The sequence below is a fragment of the Xiphophorus hellerii genome, chromosome 1 (genome assembly GCF_003331165.1).
Source record: "Xiphophorus hellerii strain 12219 chromosome 1, Xiphophorus_hellerii-4.1, whole genome shotgun sequence".
NCBI lineage: Eukaryota > Metazoa > Chordata > Actinopteri > Cyprinodontiformes > Poeciliidae > Xiphophorus > Xiphophorus hellerii.
The window spans coordinates 285,871-308,873 of NC_045672.1; the positions used below are offsets into that span (position 1 = coordinate 285,871).

General features: G+C 43.9%; 1 protein-coding gene across 1 annotated transcript in view; it reads right to left on the reverse strand.

Moving 5' to 3' along the window:
- ptpn11b (protein tyrosine phosphatase non-receptor type 11b) overlaps positions 1–13,722 on the reverse strand; it is a 58,632-nt gene extending 44,910 nt beyond the window's left edge. The window contains exon 1 of the mRNA XM_032563006.1: positions 13,571–13,722. Within this exon, the coding sequence (XP_032418897.1) occupies positions 13,571–13,584 (14 nt within the window). The 5' untranslated portion in view covers positions 13,585–13,722. The remainder of the gene's footprint in view (positions 1–13,570) is intronic.
- Between the last annotated feature and the right edge of the window lie 9,281 nt (positions 13,723–23,003).

A 23,003-nucleotide genomic window follows, 5' to 3' on the forward strand; every position in this document is an offset into this window, starting at 1 on the left:
ACATTGTGAAGTATCGCATTAGAAACGGTTGATGGAAATGGCAACATTCAGAAAAACTTCCTAAATTTGACAAAAAAGTTTTTATGTCCGCTTGCTCTGTGGTTTATGGATTTTCCAAAGAAGAGATGGAAACACATTTTGTCAAATAAGATCCCATCATCCCCAGGTGAGATTGTGACAAAAAATTTCAGAGTCTATCTGATGAAATTATGCTTTGAGTAATTTGAGTAATCTACTTCAGATGAAAACACACCTAATTCAATTTTTTTGCAACATTTTAGAGGTTTGCTCAAACTGTGGAGGGACTTCAAACCAAACCACTCTTTAATGCAGGACTCTTCATTCAGCCACACTGCTGGGCATTTTGAGCAAGAACAACATCATACTGCAATACCTCAATATGACAGAAATGCAGACTTTGACTAATCCACTCCAATACCTTGTTTTTGTCTTGGTAAGTTATTTGTCCTGGTTCCATTAATTACAGCAAAGCACCCCCCATCCATCACACTGCCACCACCATGTTCGACTGGATGATATTTTCTGAAATGATGTTCGTTTTACGCCAGATGTAACAGACTGCAAACCTTCCATAAAGTTCTACTTTAGTTTTGGTAATCCACAGAATATTTTCTCAAAGTTTTGGGGATTATGAAGATGATTTTTAGAACATGTGAGACGGGCCTTTGTTTATTGTTTTCAATGCCTTTTTGATGTAGATGTCAATGACTTTGTTTCATGATCTGTTCTTTAACTTTGAGCTACTGCTCAGAGCAATGCTGGTAAAAACATTATTAAAGGGTTAACAGGGGAGCCATGTTGAGATGACTTCCTGGAGGCGGAGCTTCAGAAAGAAACAGAGGCCCAATTTCAAGGCGTTAAATCACGAAGTAAAAATTCATGTTTGATATATGCAGCATTTTTATAACAGCTGAAGGTAACATTGATTGTGCTATAAAATGACACTATTTGGCTGAAAAACAAATAATACTGCCACTTTAAAAATTGGTATTTGACATTTACACTGGTCATGTTTGTCTAAAAAATGACTGTGGGACAAAAAAGGTGTAAGCTTGTAAATACATTTTCACAGAGTTTGATTTATAGCATCATATATTTACATAAATCTATCAGAGTTAATTCCTCTAATTTTGGACAATGAGTCCTTTAAATAATTTTTCAGACTGTGCATTCATGCTTTGTCTCCAACAACCTGCCTACATTTCTGTCCTGCTCAAGTAAATGAGTAAAATGCAAAATGTGTAAAAAGGAAAAAGCTGCTGTCAGTGGGATCAGAGCGCCGCTGGAAATGTTTGCAGCACTATCTTATTCCTCCACCTGGGCTGTTGTTTTCCTGGCAGCTTATCGTGCAAACTGACTCACCGCTCTCAGCTGGTCGGCAGAGTTTCAGTGACGGATGAGGTCCGTGTTCAAACAATAGAGAGCAGAGGTGGTTTCCAAGCGTGGAAAGACCGCAGCAAGTCACGGGATCAAAAACAGAAACGTAAACTAACAAGGCATCATGAAGCGAGCCACAGTGGCATCGCAGCGTGGGGCTCACAGCCCACGTAAACGCTGCTAAAATGAACAACAACGACAGGAGTCAATGCTTCCTCCATGACCAAGCCGCTACACTACACAGACAACACATGTGGAAATGACAACCACTTTCTGGTGAACTAAAACCCTCCCCGAAAAACACAGCTTGACTTAAATCTTTTTAAATTAATTCAAACATGTGGAAATAGAGCTGTTACATTTTGTAAAGAAAATAGAATATAATAGAAACATAAAATAAAAACATAATAAAATTAGGGCTGGTTTTTAACACATTAATTTAATTAATTACATAGATTTTAGTGAGTTAAACATTTTGATATAGGGTTAGGGTTAGTCCCATTTTTTATGGCATGTACCGATTCACTTTTTTTTCACTTTCAATATTGATGCCAATATCTGAGGTTCAGATATAGAAAAACAGCTGAACTGACTTAAAATGTTTGTTTTTATTAAACAGAAATAAATGTAGTCAATTGTAAATTTATTTGATAACTCTGCAACACTACACCACATTTAAACAAACCAACAGCTTATGGCAGTATTGGTCTAATCAATTTTTCATCAATCAAGCTGTAAACTAGTAACTTCCAGCCACTGCTTACTTCCTTGTATCTCTACTTATGCCACAAATTTAGGCTCTAAAACATTTGCACAAATGTAGACCAACATAAGCTTTGTTTTATCGCACACTTGATGCACATCCAACCAAGCAAATGCAAATAAAAGGAGAAAGTCAAAGTGGCTGTTGCTCCAGTTTCTCTTGGTAACATTTTCAAACAGGTTAAGAACTTGAAACAGTCATCAAGGATGCAGGCCTCCTGGCAGGAGGATGATTATGCTTCTGAGTATTTTTAAAAGTAGTAACCACTCAGCACCTGACTGCCACTATCAACTTCCAGGTAAGAACAGGAGAGCATCTCGCTGCCTGAGCTGATTGCTTCAGCTTTGGTGAAGATTCAGAGGTTTTAATGGGGTCAAAAGAGATGAGAAAATCAGCTCCAGTTCCAGCAGATGAGAAAAGTGATCTGGATCAGTCAGAACAGCGCTTTAGCATAAAAGTGATATTTTTGGGACAAATCCTGACAAAATGCGCATATGTTTATAACATTTCAATATAGGAAATGAGAAAATAACTCCCAAATAAGTAAATATAACAGTAGTGAAGAACATGAAGTAGGGATAAACGATATATCGGCACCAACGTTTTTTATTGGACTACAATAGTCATTTTTTAACAAATCAGTATTAACTGGGCTAATACTAGTATCTATTTTTAACTTGTTTCTGGACGTTTCTTTTTTTAATCCCAGAGCCGTCGAAGCGCTAGAGAAATGTACATAACATTAGTAAACATTGGTCATTGGTCATAGCAGCAATATTAATATCAATTATCAATATCGGCCCAAATGTTCCTATCGGTGCATCGTTAATGTAAAGGTAAACAGATGAGACATTGAAGAGTAAAATTAGTCAGTGATGGGCTCTGACCAGAGATCTGCACGTCAAACACTGAGGATTTTCTTTCACTGATCATAAAACCTGGAAACTATTCTAGAAACTGATTTTTAATAACCCATGTTTTCTTTATGTACTTTGTTTGGAGTTTGGGTGAAAATCAGATAAAAGTTTCAGAATCCTTTCATCTTCTGTTGAATCATACACAACCTACAGCAGATCTTTTCTTTACATTTATTTATCCAACCAAGCCAGCGTATTAAAAATAGTTTATGTATCATAGAAAGAAGCCTGAAGGTCTCACTGTAAAGGAAACCAGACATCAGTGTCGCCTTAATGGTGCAAGTCTAAAAAAAACACATAAATATTAAAGCTGATTTACAAATAATCTGTTTACATATGCAACACCACATGCTACTGACTTTATTAGAAAATCCTTGTACTGCATAATTTACAAGAGATTAGTTTGTGATCACTGATTAAAAATTTGTGCAATTTTAATTTTATTTTAATCTCCTCCATAGCCCTCCTGTCCTGCTGTTGTAAAACTCTGAAATGTTCTATCAAAAACATCATAAAACTGAGATTAAATATTCCTCATTGGGTAATTTCATCAATACCTATTCCAAAAATGGTTTTATTTTTGTGAATTAACAAGCACATATATTTTTATGTGGCATTAAATCACAACTAAATAACTAAATCAAGTTAGACTTACTAATTGCTCTGTATGTATTCATATATCCATACTCTAGAATGTAGTGGCTATTTTTAATTTACAGAATATGTAAAGTGACAAAATACAGAGTAAAGAAAGGAGATGACACACTCCGGTGTGTAAATCCATTCTGAGTGAAGAGATCATGGAGGTAAATTTCATAAAGGCTGAAAAGTGACTGAGACTCGGCGTCTGCTTCCCCTGCGGTATCTCAGCTCAGGAAGTACGAAGCGAGCCACAGAGCAACAGTCGAACATCCTCCGACCAATCATTAGCCATGGAAACTAAAAACATCTTCAACTTGAACTCTGTGTTTCCTTCAGAGTCTGTCTGATGTTGGTCTGCTGTAGGTGCTGGGTCCTCAGGAAACCTGCGCCTCCATTCTCAGTGATTCTCAGAAAAATCTACTGAACTGAACTCATTTTTATGATGAGAGTTTCAGGCTGAACTATATTCCGTCTCCTCCAACAATTACCTTAAAAAGGTCATGAACGAGGTGATATGTCACGTATGAGTAAAACACGTCACTGTCTCAGGAAAGGAAAAACTATTTTTTCAGCCAGCGGCCCACAGCTCTATTTATAAGAGGAGAAAACTTTTTTATTGAGCTTTCCTTAAGAAGCAAAATACACAAATGTCCTCATTCCTTTGTAGGGGCCACTTTCTAATTTCTTTTAATAAAAAATAAAAAAAAGTTTAGTTTTATCACAGTATATAGCTATATAAAAATATATGATCCAGGTGCTTTCATTTAAAAGTATAAAGGGAATAATTATTCCTTCTCATGCTGAGATATTCCAACAAATTGATTATTACTGTTAGTTTTATCTGTACGTCTCTATCCAACTACTGTGAGGAACATTATTTCTTTAGCTGTTCTGCTCTTCATAGAGCAACATGTTTCCACTACAAACATGCCAAACAGTTTTGTAGATGATTGAGTTTTGCAGCATCTTTTCATAAGCATGAGCAAAAGCAAAAGTTTTGTGAGCTTCTATTTGTGGAAAATGCTGTCCAGAGTTTCAAGAATTTTTGTTCTGACAAAAACAGAAACAAGAATTCACATTATAATGGTTTTATACCCACCAGGTACAGAAGAACTGCATGTCCAACACATTTTCCACCCATATATCAGTGGACAGTTTGTTTCAACTGTAAACTCTGCGACTGCTAACACTGCGTTTTCTAAAGTGCAAATCAGCAGCAGGGGACAAGAGACGACTCCAGGATGGAGTTATTACTAACGTATTTTCCGGACTATGGAGCGCACCTCACTATAAGCCGCATCTACAAAGTTTTTTTTTTAAAACTGGAAACAACCTACATATATAAGTCTCACCAGGCTTTAAGCCGCTGGTATCTCTGTCGCACTCAGTTTTTCAGAAGAACGCAGCAGAGGGCTGCGTTCTTAGTAAATCTGCTATTACGCAGCCTTCCGTCTCCAACGCCGAACCATGGTTCACGCTGAGCGGCAGCGGCTCTATTTCCCTCCTGTACTACCAGATCGATAGCCCTCAACTTAAAAGCTGCATCAAATCAACTTCCTCGTGTTGTTTCCATGATGAGGGGGGTATGAGTTTGAAGAAATTTCTCTGTTGTGCCTGCTGCTAGCATGTGCTTGTTCTAAATGAAAATTAGCACTTTCTTCTTTGATTTCCAATGTTTACTTCCAATGATTCACTTCCTGCTGGTTGAAGAAAAATCCACAGAAAAGCCTCACCAGGCTATAAGCCGAAAGGTTCAAAGTGTGGGAAAAAAGTAGCGGCTTATCCACCAAATTCCGAGCCCCCATGAGCCTTTGCGTGATTTATGGGAGCGACTTCCGGAACCGCCATTTGTTGACATGTTAGCAACTCCCTAACCGGCTTTCGTCAGAGCTTTTGGGCTATAAAATATGTGCGAACATCAGCTATCACAGCATGAATGCAGCAATATTGTTTTACTGCTACCTACAGCTATTGTGGGGAGGGATGGTGATGCGAAGAAATGGCCGCAAATAACCCGCACTGGCATATCTAGCTACTTCACTGACTCAGCTGCTTTAGTTACAGATGCGGGTTTTCTTCCTATGGCTTTTTTATCCACACAATGAAATAAGCACACATAAAGCATTTTGGGTTCTCTGTTCAAGTTTAGAATTTTTAGCCAAATTCTTTTTGTTTCCTTATCTGTTGGTAGGTGATGAAAACTACCACTTACCACGGAAACTCTGCCTTTTTGTAGGCCTGTCGCGATAAACGGTAAATCAATCTTATGATAAATTAAAACTATCGACGTGATTTTAATTATCGGCATTATCGTCTCTTCCGGCCTTTTTCTCTTTCTGTTGATGACACCGAATGAAAAAAGGCTCAACTCCGGTGCTCTCCACTGACCCCCCCTTCCTCATTTCCTTAGTGTAAAGCCCAGCGCACACTACAAGATCTTAGAGCTGTCGGCCGATTGTCGCCCCATTTTCAAACCCTGACAGACCACACATTACCCGACAGAAATCCTAGGTATAACGGTTCAACCGGGTTCGTTCCTGCCGTGTTGTGTCCAACAATGGGCACAAAATAATGGCTACAAATCCAGTGAACTAATTTTAAAACCGGGCATTAATCAATACTTTACTACAATCTACCTGCAATACATGTGGCTAGTGTCAGCGTGAAGTCCTGACTGAATGAAAATCATTATAACCTATTTATGTCACGTTAACAAAGAACAGCTGAAAAGTTACCGGGTTTATCATCTGCGGTAGCAATTTCGCTCCAACTCCTCCTCTTGTCATTTCTATATTCTTTTCATGTTGAATAAACATTAATGTTGTTTCCACATATCATCTCCAATGTCCGCTGGGCTTCAGGTTGTCAGCTGTTTGGGATTCTCCTCTGTAATTTCCCCTCAGAAAGCACTGAGGGAATCCGCGCTTTCTGATTGGCTACCTGTCACATTCAACAGGCTGCGTTAAGTTCCCAGTCGGGGAAAACCCCTGATTTAGATCGGAGCGGCCACGACGGTCTACCGTAACACACCACACAATCTTAGAAAGACCAACGTTTTAAGATTGTTGTAAGGGGAAAAATAGCAGCAAAAAATCATGTAGTGTGAACTATTGTATCAGGTAGTCGATGTGCCCGTCTTCTCTATTTAAATCTAATTATTACTGAAGGGCAACATAATATACAGACTTCATAATCTTTTGGTTGAATGCAGTATTTATTTCCACTTTGGCTTTATGTTGTTTAGGGGTTTTTTTCCAAGTGAGTTTTTTGTTAATGGAGACTGAGAATCCATTTTATTTTTGTTTTTGGTTGTTTTGTTTATTTTGTTTATCAGCTCAAGTGTTAAGTTTTCTTTTGAAAATAAAGTGTATCTATCTTTGGCAAGAAATCGCATGCATTATTACGTCATTTCCATTAAATCAGTGTAAAACGGTCTTCAAACAATATTATCGTTTATCCCAATAATTTTTGAGACAATTAATCGTTGAGCAAAATTTGCTATCGTGACAGGCCTACCTTTTTGTTTCGGGACCACGTTCAAAACCCACTTGCTGCTGCAGCCACAAATAAAACTTGGTCTGATAAAACAAAGGCATCTTACGACACTTTCCAGTGTCAAGTTGCTCTCTATAACAGTTTAATGTATGATTCGGTTTGGTTCTAGCAGTCCAGTGGGGAGATTCTCTGTATTACGGTCTGAAGCGCAGCAGCTGCGGTCATTTCTCCGCTGATTTGCAGCGACACTCAGTAACGGTTCTGATGGACTAAATAATCCCAGATATTTTATTTTGTCTTATAGAAATTTATTGCTGGCCCATACATAACGATAAAACACACTTGCTGCAGCCACTTCATGAACTTTATTATTTTTTAAATTCAAATGAAAAATCTAATTCACATCACACCAAGCTAAGCTAATATTATGTTGTTCTGCTGTTTTATACTGTCGGCGCAAACCTGCAGCTCAGATCTTTGACCAGCTTCGCTGCTTTTCTCGTCTTACTGTCAGTTCTTCAGAGAAACGAGCTGCTAGCAGCACTGCTAATTCACCGTGATTGCGTTATAAAACTTATTGCTGTGTTCCTGTAGCTCCCCATGATTAAACTCACAATTACAACCCTCTGTACTGAGCAGCTCTCTGATAGCAGACAGCTTGTCCGTAAACTAAATACTAAATATTTACTAAATAATGCCCCACTCTGGAGCCAGGCCTGGAGGGGGGGCACGATGGCGAGCGTCTGGTGGCCGGGCTTTTACCCATGGAGCCCGGCCGGGCTCAGCCCGAAGAGGAAACATGGGCCCCCCCTCCCATGGGCCCACCACCCGTGGGAGGGGCCAAAGGGGTCGGGTGCAGTGTGGGATGGGTGGCAGCAGAGGGAGGGGACCCTGGCGGTCCGATCCTCGGTTGCAGAAACTGGCTCTTGGGACGTGGAATGTCACCTCTCTGGTGGGGAAGGAGCCGGAGCTAGTGCGTGAGGTCGAGAGGTTCCGGCTAGAAATAGTCGGTCTCACCTCGACGCACGGCTCTGGTTCTGGAACCAGTCTCCTTGAGAGGGGCTGGACATACTTCCACTCTGGAGTTGCCCAAGGTGAGAGGCGTCGGGCAGGAGTGGGCATACTTGTTGCTCCCCATCTCGGCGCCTGTACGTTGGGGTTTACCCCGGTGAACGAGAGGGTAGCATCCCTCCGCCTACGGGTGGGGGGACGGGTTCTGACTGTCGTTTGTGCTTACGGGCCGAACGACAGTTCAGATTACCCACCCTTTTCGGAGTCCTTAGAGGGGGTACTGGAGAGTGCTCCTCCTGGGGACTCCCTTGTTCTGCTGGGGGACTTCAACGCTCACGTGGGCAATGACAGTGAGACCTGGAGGGGCGTGGTTGGGAGGAACGGCCCGCCCGACCTGAACTCGAGCGGTGTTCTGTTGCTGGACTTCTGTGCTCGCCATGGATTGTCCATAACGAACACCATGTTCAAGCATAAGGGTGTCCATATGTGCACTTGGCACCAGGACACCCTAGGCCGCAGTTCGATGATCGACTTTGTCATCGTTTCATCGGATCTGCGGCCGTATGTCTTGGACACTCGGGTGAAGAGAGGTGCGGAGCTGTCCACTGACCACTACCTGGTGGTGAGTTGGCTCCGGTGGTGGGGGCGAAAGCCGGTCAGACCTGGCAGGCCCAAACGTGTTGTGAGGGTCTGCTGGGAACGTCTGGCGGAATCCCCTGTGAGACGGAGCTTTAACTCCCATCTCCGGCAAAACTTCGAACACGTCCCGGGGGAGGTGGGGGACATGGAGTCTGAGTGGACCGTGTTCCGTGCCTCCATTGTCGAGGCGGCCGATCGGAGCTGTGGCCGCAAGGTTGTCGGTGCCTGTCGCGGCGGCAACCCTCGAACCCGCTGGTGGACACCTTCGGTGAGGGATGCCGTCAAGCTGAAGAAGGAGTCCTATCGGGCCTTTTTGGCCTGTGGGACTCCGGAAGCAGCTGATGGGTACCGGCGGGCGAAGCGGCATGCGGCTCGGGCGGTTGCTGAGGCAAAAACTCGGGCGTGGGAGGAGTTTGGAGAGGCCATGGAGAAAGACTTCCGTACGGCTTCGAGGCGATTCTGGTCCACCATCCGGCGTCTCAGGGGGGGGAAGCGGTGCAGCACCAACACTGTTTATAGTGGGGATGGTGTGCTGCTGACCTCTACTCGGGACGTTGTGGGCCGGTGGGCAGAGTACTTCGAAGACCTCCTCAATCCCACCAACATGCCTTCCACTGAGGAAGCGGAGCCTGGGGACTCTGGGTTGGGCTCTCCAATCTCTGGGGGCGAGGTCGCCGAGGTGGTTAAAAAGCTCCTCGGTGGCAGGGCCCCGGGGGTGGATGAGATCCGCCCGGAGTTCCTTAAGGCTCTGGATGTTGTAGGGTTGTGTTGGTTGACGCGACTCTGCAATGTCGCATGGACATCGGGGGCAGTTCCCCTGGATTGGCAGACTGGGGTGGTGGTCCCCCTGTTCAAAAAGGGGGACCGGAGGGTGTGCTCCAATTATAGAGGGGTCACACTCTTAAGCCTCCCTGGCAAGGTCTATTCAGGGGTCCTGGAGAGGAGGGTCCGTCGGATAGTCGAACCTCGGATTCAGGAAGAGCAGTGTGGTTTTCGTCCTGGTCGTGGAACGCTGGACCAGCTCTACACCCTCGGCAGGGTCCTGGAGGGTGCATGGGAGTTCGCCCAACCGGTCTACATGTGTTTTGTGGACTTGGAGAAGGCGTTCGACCGTGTCCCTCGGGGAGCCCTGTGGGGGGTTCTCCGGGAGTATGGGGTACCGGGCCCTTTGATACGGGCTGTCAGGTCCCTGTATGACCGGTGTCAGAGTCTGGTCCGCATTGCCGGCAGTAAGTCGGGCTCGTTTCCGGTGAGAGTTGGACTCCGCCAGGGCTGCCCTTTGTCACCGATTCTGTTCATCACTTTCATGGACAGAATTTCTAGGCGCAGCCAAGGTGTTGAGGGGATCCGATTTGGTGGCCTTAGGATCTCATCTCTGCTTTTCGCAGACGATGTGGTCCTTTTGGCTTCATCAGATCGTGATCTGCAGCTCTCGCTGGAGCGGTTCGCAGCCGAGTGTGAAGCGGCCGGGATGGGGATCAGTGCCTCCAAATCCGAGGCCATGGTCTTGAGCCGGAAAAGGGTAGAGTGCCTTCTCCGGGTCAGGGGGGGTGTCCTGCCCCAAGTGGAGGAGTTTAAGTATCTCGGGATCTTGTTCACGAATGGGGGAAGAAGGGAGCGGGAGATCGACAGGCGGATTGGCGCAGCGTCTGCTGTCAAGCGGGCGCTGTACCGGTCCGTCGTGGTGAAGAGAGAGCTGAGCCAAAAAGCGAAGCTCTCGATTTACCGGTCGATCTACGTTCCCACCCTCATCTATGGTCATGAGCTTTGGGTCATGACCGAAAGAACGAGATCGCGGATACAAGCGGCCGAAATGGGTTTTCTCCGTAGGGTGGCTGGGCTCTCCCTTAGAGATAGGGTGAGAAGCTCAGTCATCCGGGAGGGACTCAGAGTAGAGCCGCTGCTCCTTCACATCGAGAGGAGCCAGTTGAGGTGGCTCGGGCATCTGGTCAGGATGCCTCCTGGACGCCTCCCTGGTGAGGTGTTCCGGGCACGTCCCACCGGGAGGAGGCCCCGGGGAAGACCCAGGACACGCTGGAGGGACTATGTCTCTCGGCTGGCCTGGGAACGCCTCGGGATTCCCCCGGAAGAGCTAGAAGAAGTGGCTGGGGAGAGGGAAGTCTGGGCCTCCCTTCTGAAGCTGCTACCCCCGCGACCCGACCTCGGATAAGCGGAAGAAGATGGATGGATGGATGGATTTACTAAATATTGTACTATACCAGAAAAGAGAGATGTAACTTCTATCATGAATATAAATTAGTAAAAAACCCCTACAAATTACAGTGAAATACTGATACTTCTGGTGGGCGCCGGAAGTAAAACCCATAATCGTTTCCACAGTAAACCTCCCAGGAATAAGGTGGACAGTCCGAAAAATACGGTACTTCATATATAACTTACTATCATGTGCTTCTGTTCACTAACGGTTCCAGGAAATCCAGGTTAAAACAGCATCTTCTCTCTAATTGCTAGTCAAGCAATAAGATCAATCAACTTTAGGTTAACTCAATATCTTGCGTCTCTAATTTAAAGCGCAATTATTTTTTTAACATGAACTCACAAATATGCCACTTAGTGTTTTAAACATGCCAGACATCTAGGGGGCAGCGCTGCTCAAAGCTAAAACCTGTGAGCCAATCAGCTTGCTTCAAAACAACCTTCCTGTTAGCAGTATGCAAAGTGGAAACCAGCTCACCACTTTAACATCAACACCTCAATGTATGTAATTATTGTTTATTTGTTTTTATTATTATAATATTTTAATATCTGTCTTTGAGTTAACATCTGTAAGTATGTTCATGTTATTTGTTTGAAATAAAGTTAAAAAAAAAAAAACAGCTCACCACCAAACTGATGTCTATAGTTATCTCCACTCTTCAGGAAACAGCCAATCAGCACCAAGGAAAACACACAGCCCTTCTGGATTGGCTGCTTTGCAAGCACCAGCCAATAGCGTGTCATGTACCGATACGTATTTACTTTTGAATTTTTCAGGTAAGCTATGAAAAAAATCTGTGATGCAAATTTTTCACAAATAATTTTGAATTACATTCCACAGAAAATTAACCAATAGGTGAATCTGACCTGTGAATAGAAATGGTTCAAATGTATCGTCTTATTTTGTCACATGAACATATAAATATGTTTTTGCATTAGGGCTGCAAACTTTCAGGAAATGAATTCATTTGTGTACAACTGCTAAAAGTTACGCTTCTTACACATTTTGTTTGGACATTATTATTTTACCAATCATGACTTAATTTTCCAGAAGTCTTGTAATCTCAACTACTAGACAAAAAGACCTGATGTGAACATTTAGAGATGTTAAAGTTCATTCTGAAGGCTATATTTGGTATGAATATGAAGCATCATTCACACCTGAAACATTAAACATACACTGCACACACCGACACTGTAATGTATGATTCCAGCCTGAGCACTGGTTAGTTCTGTTTATATCCCAAATGATTAAAAACGTTACATTGAGATGAATTTTAAATTAGTTCAAAATGTCCTTTGAATGTCACAGTGAAGTTTGTATTTCTACATTTTGTGCAGGAAGTGGAGGCCCCTGGGTGGGGCCGACAACTTGGTTATTCCTTGGGCTTGCTCTGGTGGTGAGAGTCTTATAGATACTGCTGGTTTAAACAACAATCTCATATTTTTAAGGTAGAAATACAGGAAACTGCAGTTTAAAAACAACTGAAGTAGTGATGGGTTGATTCCCAGCGCAAAAGTGAACCCAAGATTTCATGTTTGACTTTTAAATGGACACCAGGGAGACTGAGAGCGTAAGTTTGGATGGATCTGTAAAGAAACGCCTTTGTCAGACGTTCCTAAACTTTTACCTCTGCAGAAAAAACAAATTTGCCCTTTTGGAAATATTTTTGGTAAACAAGTCAGAAATAACTCAGAAACCAAAGAACAGCAACAAAAAAAACAAACTTGTCTGTGTTGTATATTTTCAAAAAAAAAGTATGTTTTGTTAGAACTATTATTTTTTGTTTGTTAACAATAAGAATAATTGTTCTTAACCCTCAGAATTTCATAATATGATCCATACTTATTTAAGAAGAAAAAAATTGATTCGGTCTCATTTTTATTTATTTTCTGATTTAAGTGGCCATTTATTTATTGAGATTAGGTAAAGTATCCTTCAGTTATTACACTTTTTAAAATTACAATCAACGGTTTATGAGCTTTAGAGAAATTTTATTAATTCTGTGACAGAGTCTGGATTTCTAAAATCCATAACAATCCAGTGTCCTCACCAGGCAAAGAGGCTGGACATTAGAAATCTGTGACAGCGACCGAATAAACTGCGATAAGTCCAAACATGCTGCAGCAAAGAGGCGCAGAGGACCGAGGCTTTCTGCGACACACGGACCCAGAACGCGTTATCAGCGGACCGACTCGGTTTAAAGCGTTTATCTGGACAGCAAGCTGCGAGAAATAACGCCTGTCAGCGCAGTAAGTCAGGTGTACAGCTGCTGCCAGCAAGTCAGAAAACCACTGAAACATAGCGGATATTCCTGAATACATTTCACTGTGTGTGGATTAGAGGAGCCACAAGAGCGGCAGGAAAAAGTTCAGGTTCCCCGGCTCTGCCTGCCTTATCTCGGCTCGTAAAAAAAGCAGCCCGGAGGCTCACGCTGAGGAGATTTAACAGAAATAAAAATAAAAATGAATAAATATACGGTGTTACCTGCGAGATGTCATAGCAGACTCTGAAAGTTGTCAAGTATCCCCAGTGATCCCGTCCTACCTCTGCTGAGTCGATGAGCGGATACGGAGCTCCGCAGAACCCCGGCGTTCAGCTACAAGTGATCACTGACACTGCTTCCGGTTAGCACCTGTCACAATAAAAGCATCAGAAAAGGTTTGCTCCAAGAGGTTCATTTAATCACAACAAATTTAATCTTGAGGCACTTTACAAAAAAGTTATTTAAAGTTAATCACACATACATTCCAATTGATTCTTGTTACCAAACAGTGTGTTAAGTTCAGGTCATTCTTCAAATTAGGTTAAAACGTTTTCAGTGTAAGGAAACCCAGCAGATCGCATACAGTCAATGCATTCACTCCAAAAACAAACTCTAGCATCAGCAGCTATAGGGCAAAAAACCGTGACTCAATGAAAATCCACTCGGTCATATTCAGCTCAAACAACATATTGAAAACAATAAAATAACACACAGCCCTTCACTGTTTTTAATTAAATCAGATTAAACATTTCCTGTCTTCCTGTCGGCCTTCTACGGAAGAGGATTAGGGCCACCGAAGAAAAAAAAAAAAAAAAGAATTCCCCCCACAGGGCTCCCCGAGGGACACGGTCGAACGCCTTCTCCAAGTCCACAAAACACATGTAGACCGGTTGGGCGAACTCCCATGCACCCTCCAGGACCCTGCCGAGGGTGTAGAGCTGGTCCAGTGTTCCACGACCAGGACGAAAACCACACTGCTCTTCCTGAATCTGAGGTTCGACTATCCGACGGACCCTCCTCTCGAGGGCCCCTGAATAGACCTTGCCAGGGAGGCTTAAGAGTGTGACCCCTCTATAATTAGAGCACACCCTCCGGTCCCCCTTTTTGAACAGGGGGACCACCACCCCGGTCTGCCAATCCAGGGGAACTGCCCCCGATGTCCAAGCAATATTGCAGAGTCGCGTCAGCCAACACAACCCTACAACATCCAGAGCCTTAAGGAACTCCGGGCGGATCTCATCCACCCCTGGAGCCTTGCCACCGAGGAGCTTCTCAACCACCTCGGCGACCTCGTCCCCAGAGATTGGAGAGCCCAACCCAGAGTCCCCAGGCTCAGCTTCTTCAATGGAAGGCATGTTGGTGGGATTGAGGAGGTCTTCGAAGTACTCTGCCCACCGGCCCACAACGTCCCAAGTAGAGGTCAGCAGCACACCATCCCCACTATAAACAGTGTTGGTGCCGTACTGCTTCCCCCCCCCGAGACGCCGGATGGTGGACCAGAATCGCCTCGAAGCCGTACGGAAGTCTTTCTCCATGGCCTCTCCAACCTCTTCCCACGCCCGAGTTTTTGCCTCAGCAACCACCCGAGCCGCATGCCGCTTCGCCTGCCGGTACCCATCAGCTGCTTCCGGAGTCCCACAGGCCTAAAAGGCCCGGTAGGACTCTTTCTGCAGCCTGACAGCAACCCTCACCGAAGGTGTCCACCAACTGGTTCGAGGGTTGCCACCGCGACAGGCACCGACAACCTTGAGGCCACAGCTCCGATCGGCCGCCTCGACCATGGAGGCACGGAACACAGTCCACTCAGATTCCATGTCCCCCACCTCCTCCGGGACGTGTTCGAAGTTTTGCCAGAGATGGGAGTTAAAGCTCCGTCTCACAGGGGATTCCGCCAGACGTTCCCAGCAGACCCTCACAACACGTTTGGGCCTGCCAGGCCTGACCGGCTTCCTCCCCCACCACCGGAGCCAACTCACCACCAGGTAGTGGTCAGTGGACAGCTCTGCACCTCTCTTCACCCGAGTGTCCAAGACATACGGCCGCAGATCCGATGAAACAATGACAAAGTCGATCATCGAACTGCGGCCTAGGGTGTCCTGGTGCCAAGTGCACATATGGACACCCTTATGCCTGAACATGGTGTTCGTTATGGACAATCCATGACGAGCACAGAAGTCCAACAACAGAACACCGCTCGAGTTCAGGTCGGGGGGGCCGTTCCTCCCAACCACGCCCCTCCAGGTCTCACTGTCATTGCCCACGTGAGCGTTGAAGTCCCCCAGCAGAACAAGGGAGTCCCCAGGAGGAGCACTCTCCAGTACCCCCTCTAAGGACTCCAAAAAGGGTGGGTAATCTGAACTGTCGTTCGGCCCGTAAGCACAAACTACAGTCAGGACCCGTCCCCCCACCAGTAGGCGGAGGGAGGCTACCCTCTCGTTCACCGGAGTAAACCCCAACGCACAGGCGCCGAGATGGGGAGCAACAAGTATGCCCACTCCTGCCCGACGCCTCTCACCTTGGGCAACTCCAGGGTGGAAGTATGTCCAACCCCTCTCAAGGAGGCTGGTTCCAGAACCAGAGCCATGCGTCGAGGTGAGACCGACTATTTCTAGCCGGAACCTCTCGACCTCACACACTAGCTCCGGCTCCTTCCCCACCAGAGAGGTGACATTCCACGTCCCAAGAGCCAGCTTCTGCAACCGAGGATCGGACCGCCAGGGTCCCCTCCCTCTACCGCCACCCATCACACACTGCACCCGACCCCTTTGGCCCCTCTCACGGGTGGTGGGCCCATGGGAGGGGGGGGCCCATGTTTCCTCTTCGGGCTGAGCCCAGCCGGGCTCCATGGGTAAAAGCCCGGCCACCAGGCGCTCGCCATCGTGCCCCCCCTCCAGGCCTGGCTGCAGAGTGGGGCCCCGGCGACCCGCGTCCGGGCGAGGGAACGCCAAGTCCAATGTTTTAATTCATCATTGGGGTCTTCGGGCTGCGCTTTGTCTGGTCCCTCACCCAGGACCTGTCTGCCTTGGTTGACCCTACCAGGGGCATGAAGCCCCAGACAGCATAGCTCCTAGGATCTTTGGGGCACTCAAACCCCTCCACCACGATAAGGTGGCAGCCCAAGGAGAGGTTCTTAATATTTGCTAAACTAAAAGCATGAAGAATGGAAATGGTTTATTTGTAATGAACATGTAAGGATGGGCGCATATGAGCTGAATATCTTCATTCAATCTACATATTTTTGATCAGGAATTATTTTTCTTAGACTTGGTTTTGAATTTCTGTGATTGCAGTTAACTGTTGATTGACTACTACTACTACAAAGAAGAAGAAGATTTTTATTTTTTATTTTTAACAAAACATTTATTGTACAATAATTTAACAATAAAAACATTACATAATCAGGTCAAGGATACTAAAAAACACAATAAATATTTACAATAACAGCTTGTTGTATTTTAGTTCTCCTAATTAGAAATGGTGCACAACACATTAAACCGCACAGTTCTAAAAAACCCTTCCAATTCCCGGTGGCTCTATGGAAGCAAAATTCCAACCTCAACCTGGCCTTGATGTTCACCTTCCACAGAGCCACAGCATCAAGTTGAGGTCTAGCCTGCATTTTGTCCCTTCGAGTTATGTAAATAGCCATTTTGGCTTCGGCTATTAAATAATTTTACATCCGGGATTTAAAACTAGTGGCTCGACTGTACTGTATATACACCATTGATAAAAACGGAATTGGTAAAAACCACACCAAAGAGGCTAAAAATGCTCTTTAAAAAAATCTAAAAAACTGAGTAACCGTACACAATCCATAAAAACATGAAACACACTCTCGGACAAACTGCAAAAAGGACACTCATTCAAAACCCCTGATGACCGATAAAAACGAGTTTGTGGCGATGGCGCCGTGAAGTACCCTCCATTGTAGATCACCAGTCCTCTTCTTTATTAGAGGCTTGTATAAAGTTCTCCACTGAGGTTTTTGTCCTCCGAGTTTGTGCATCTAAAAATTCATTTTCAGTACAATTAAAATCCCCAGCTATAAAAACATAATCCTCAGACCCACAATCACCCAACCTTTCCCCAATTTTGTCAAAAAAACACTTTTTCTCTGCATTGGTGTTAGGAGCATAAATACTAATAAAAACCATGTTAAAATGATCAAACTTTGTTTTGACTAAAAGACACCTCCCCTGAACGATGTGTTCAACTTCGGTAGAGTTCGGAGTGAAAGCTTTTGAGAAGAAGAAGCCCATCCCTGAACTCTGGCAGGTGCCGTGGCTTAAAATGACCTCCCCCCTCCAATCTCTACCCCAGTCTGTTTCAGTTAAATGATCGCTATGAGTGTCTTGTAAGTACAGGACGTCAATTCTCTTTTGGTTCAATATTTGGTAAATTAAAGCACGCTTTTCAGCCTCCTGCACCCCATTAAGATTCAATGATGCTATTTTAAAAGAATCCATATTGGGTAAGAAGCTAAAACCCACACACAACAACCCTATAAAAAATATTAAGAAAGTGCTACTGTGCATCATTCTGATCAGAGTTGTTTTCTTACTTTAGACATTATTTTCTTTAACCTAAAAATTTATTGATCTCCTAAACCTGATGTCTCTTTGTTCCTAATGTTATGCCTAGCTGAGAAATAAAAATATCGTAAATTAGGAAAATAGCTTTCAATTTTCTTCCTCTAAAACCTTTAGTTTGTTTTAAAAAGGTTTTAAAAGATTCTGCAGGGTATCTAGATTCTTTAATACTAGATTGAGACATGGATACTTCACTTGTATCTGAGAACCAGCTCTCAGTGTCGCTGCTGTCCGACACCTCCTTCCTCTCTGCAGCCAGCTTGCTGACCTGTTTGCTGGCCTGCACAGCATCACCACATTCTTTCTTTCACTGCGCCTCTTTATCGGGGCAGAAGCCTCCAGCTCCATCTCCTCCTCTGCCTCAGCTATCCCTCCCTCCACTCCAGCTCCAAAAGCCGACTCTACACTGAGTCTTTCATTCTGTCCACCTACCTCCACCTCTCCTTTCCCTCCCTGATCTCCACACACTAAATGCTCCTCGTTGCCCTTCACCTCCTCCTGCTCCCCCTGTACACCATCTCTCTCATTTCCAAAGTTTTACCACTGTCCACCACTAACGCTTCAACAATACCGTCTGCTGGCTCTTCTGCAGCGGGCCCTCCGCTGCCCTAGCCTCACTAGGTGGGTCCCCTAGTCAGAAGCAGCGGGCTGCTGCTTCGCCGAAACCGACAGGGCCGGCCCGGACCTGTGGGGACACATTTTTACAATGTGACCCTCCTGACTACAAAAAAACCCACTTCATATTTGAAGACGTGACAAACAGGACATAATCAAAGTCATCTATCCTCACATGAAACCGAAAACTGAGTTCCTCATCTCGACGATTTAGAATCATAAACACGTTGTCTCCTATGAGAGACAACGTGTTTCAGCAATGGTGATTTGCACCCCGTCGGAACTTTCTTAAGTGGTGACACCACCTTATTGTGCCTAGACAGTTCTTTTATCAAAAAGTCGTCGCTGATGAAAGGAGGCACGTTAGACAGCGTTGCTTTGGTAGCCGGCGGAAACGCCCATCTAAACCAACTGTTGAGCCTGCTCCACTTTCTCTACAAACAAAACAACAGCTCCATTCATTCGTGCTGCCGACCTTATAGACCCGTGCCCGATCACCTTACCCACGGCCAAACACACTTCCTCCACGCTGCACGGAGAACCAGCACCCACCTTGATGCCGTTCTTCCGTGTCAGTGTGCAGAAAGCCCCACCACCAACCACCATGGCGTCCTCAGACGCCGGCCTGACGACCACACCCGAACCCAAAAAACCCCTTACAACGTGACAAAACTAACACAAAATTACAACTAAATAAGTAACATAAACACCCAGTGAAAAACAGTAAGAAAAAAAACCAAAGAAAGAAAATATACTATCACTCACTCTCTCACTCTTCTTCCACTTTTCCACACACACCCTCCTCTCACACGAAGCAGCAGAAGAAGAATAATTGATTTTTAGATTGAATAAACTTGCAACTATACTAAAATTGTTCCATGGTCAGATGAAGCTAAAATGTAGAAGTTTGCACATAGTAACTTTTACATTTTGTTTGGGAGCAGCAGGAGGGACTGGTGCACTTCACATAGCAGAGGGCAAAATGTAGAAGAACATTGGTGTGGAAATATTGAAGGAACATCTCAGACATCAACCAGGAGGTAAAGATTAGATCACAACAGCAAATTAAGAGTGTCTGTCTCAAAGGCCTGAACTGAAAAGGTGTGCAAGCAGAATGATACAAACCTTACCCAGTTCTGTCTGGATGAATCGACCCAGTTCTCCCAGTTTCACATGTCCAGATATCTGAAGCCTGATGAGATTAACATAAGGTAAAGTTCAAAACATTGATCTTACATAATTGTACACCTTTAACAATTTTAAGTGAGAGTAAATCTCGGGGTGTGCTGATTTATCAGAAATTATTTTTTTACTTCAGTTTAGAAAAAATTTGAAATACTTTTCACCTTCAATCATTACATCATGTCCAGAAATAGATTTTGTAAAGATTGGAAGTTGTTTATCTGATGTCTGGTTATAGGAGGCATTAGGTAAATGTGGGTTATAAATATTTTAAAAAAGGGAAGAGGTGGGCCAACTTATTCCTCTGACATCACATTCCATGAGTTCCTCCTGGATGATCAATGTGAAAACTACTCCACCATGGAGCCACTTAGGATAACTTTGATTTGTTATGATCACCTTTTGGGATCAAGGGAGAGTTTGGAGTTGAGCTGCTGCTTCGACGTTTGAGAGGAGTCAGAATGAGCAGAAGAGAAGGAGGGATGAATGATTGCAAAATGTTGGTCATAAAAACTGAACTATGAATTACTCAAAAAAAAAGCTTCATCTTCAAATTGTACCACAACATTTTATTGAAAGGGACCTGCTATGCTTCCTTTTAAATAAATTAGAATAGATTTATTGGCTACATAAAAATGTTCTTTACATTTTTGGCACAAATCCTTGAAATGAGATTTTAGCTGCTCAGTTTGGCGTATTTTGAGCTCCTTTCAGAAGGAACTGTGTAGGGCTCTGTCACTTTTATGCAAATTAACTGCTGCTAGCCTTTTCAGTGTTTCTACTTATACTTCCTCATGTCTGGCATTTTATAAACGTGAAAATAACAGCAAAGAGATGCGCAAATGTCAACAAACAAACTTTTTTCTTTACCAGCAGCCACTGTAAAACCAGCTGACCAGATTAATGAAGGGTCTAGCTCTGCTTGGGTTGGTAGGGTAACAAGGCAGAGGTCGCCGACTGTGATGTCAAAACCAGGAGATCAGCTACAACAGTAAAGCTGCAGTATGTAACTTTAAAAAAATGTTTTTTAACATATTGGTTAAAGTTATCATTATGTTGTGACTGTATAAGATGTAAGGAGGAGGGTCTTAACGCTGTCAATCACTCTCGTGCTCATCTCTCCACTTAGTCTTTGCTATACTACAGCTGGTTCATTACAACATAGCCTGTCACTTAACCCTTCTGTGTATCAGCCTGAAGCGATACAGATGATGCCGACTCAAGGTCTGAGCGAACCCCACCGAGGCAAAAACGACACAGTTGATGCTGACCCTGGGGGTGGTAGCTGGCAGGGGTCCGAATAGACCCTGCCCAGAAACGAAACGAAATCGCAAACAACGAAAAAAATGTACTACATGTTTTGAAACTTTTTATGGGTTGTTGAAGCATAGAGGTCATTCAAATGAGCATTGTCCCCATTGATCAATGCTATTTTTTCACTGAATAAAAAGCAAATAAAAATAGCCAGTAACTTCAAGTTATTTCTACTAATATAAACATTTTTTGATATACTTTAACCTAAATGAAAGAAATATGAGAAAAATACATTAATTATTTATAAAATAGCACTTTTTAATCATGTTGCTCCACTTTTGTTCAACCCTGTAACAGCCTGTAACACAAAGCAAACAAGTTAGCTAGCTACCAGAGGCTGCTAGTGATGTAGCTCAACACAAAACACAAACACCCTAGCTACCGCTAGATGCCGCCATGCAGCCGAGTGAACACAGTTAGCTAGCTCCTCTCTGTAACTCAGAGGAAGACAACCTGATCCTTCTTGTTATGAATTAACACCACCACCATAATACATAACAGTATGCCAGTAGGCCGTGTTATGCCAAGTGAGATCTGATACACCCCCACACAAGGGATAATGCTAAAGCTAGTTAGCGTAGCCATCAATGGAGCTGATAAACGGTTTTCCTGTAACGATAAGTTGTTTCTCCACAGTGAGCAAATTTAGTAGAGTATATGAGGATGATTAACAGCGATAAGACCCTCCTCCTGACTGATTGGTTGTTTCTGACTCAGATTGCTGCATTTCTTCAACAGTCTCAGTGTGGATGTGGAGGAGCTTGATTTTTTAAAAATTTTTTACAGAATATCTGGGTCATACTTTACTGTCACAACATGGTGACAGATTTACCAAGTATGGAAAAAATATATTTTCATAAATGTTACATTTACCTCTGGAAGGAGAAAAATTGGCAAAACTGAATTTTTCATAAGTCCACCTTAAATGTTAAGGTAAGTGGTTTAAGTTGAAACCATTTTACAGTGCAGTACATCAGTACCTCCCATTGTAAGTTCTCACTTTCTTTCTTACTCAGCCATTGTTTTTCTTATATTATTACCAATTATGTAAGAGAATAAAACCTGGAGGCGACTGCTAAAGCTCAGCTAACGTCCTGTGAGCGATAAGGCTCTCTGTTATCATCATGGGCCAGCTCTCTACAATCTAAAGAGGCGCATGTTGGTGATGCAGAAGAGTAGGCTGAGCGCTGAGGCAGAGCCGTGCTGACGTCAGTAGCGTGTGGTTATCACTGTAGGTTAATCTACTCTACCACGGCTGGGCTTATGCAATTGTCTGTGAGCCCACACGCTTTGGATCTATGGATTAGCTTTTCCACTGTTGCAGCAGCAGCAGCAGCACTGAACACCAGGGCTGCAGAGAGAGAATTTGTCCCCTCTGTGAGTTTCTAGGATCTAGTTTAGTTTAGTTTTCTGTTTGTGCCAGGCTCTCTGCCAAGTCGCTTTCTGGATCTGTGGTTCCTACAAAATATGACCCAAATGATCCATCTTCATCTGGGAGCAACCAGATAGAAATGTGGTGCAGAAGTATTCATATCTAAATATCAATGTTTATTATTATCATTATTATTATTGGTGTAATAAATTGTCCCAGAATTCTTTGCAATAAGTGATAATATTGTTGTTTTGAGACCATTTTCAAGTAAAATAATGTTACTGATAATGCAAGACCACATTCTCAAAGATCCAACAAACATCTAACACTGAAACATTTTCAATATCCAAAATAAATAAACAACAGAAACAACAAATAAAATTAATTCTAAAGTCTCTGTAATCCATCCATCCATCCATCCATCCATCCATCCATTTTCTTCCGCTTTATCCGGGGTCGGGTCGCGGGGCTAGCAGCTTCAGAAGGGAGCCCCAGACTTCCCTCTCCCCATCCACTTGTTCCAGCTCCTCCGGGGAAATCCCGAGGCGTTCCCAGGCCAGCCGAGAAACATAGTCCCTCCAG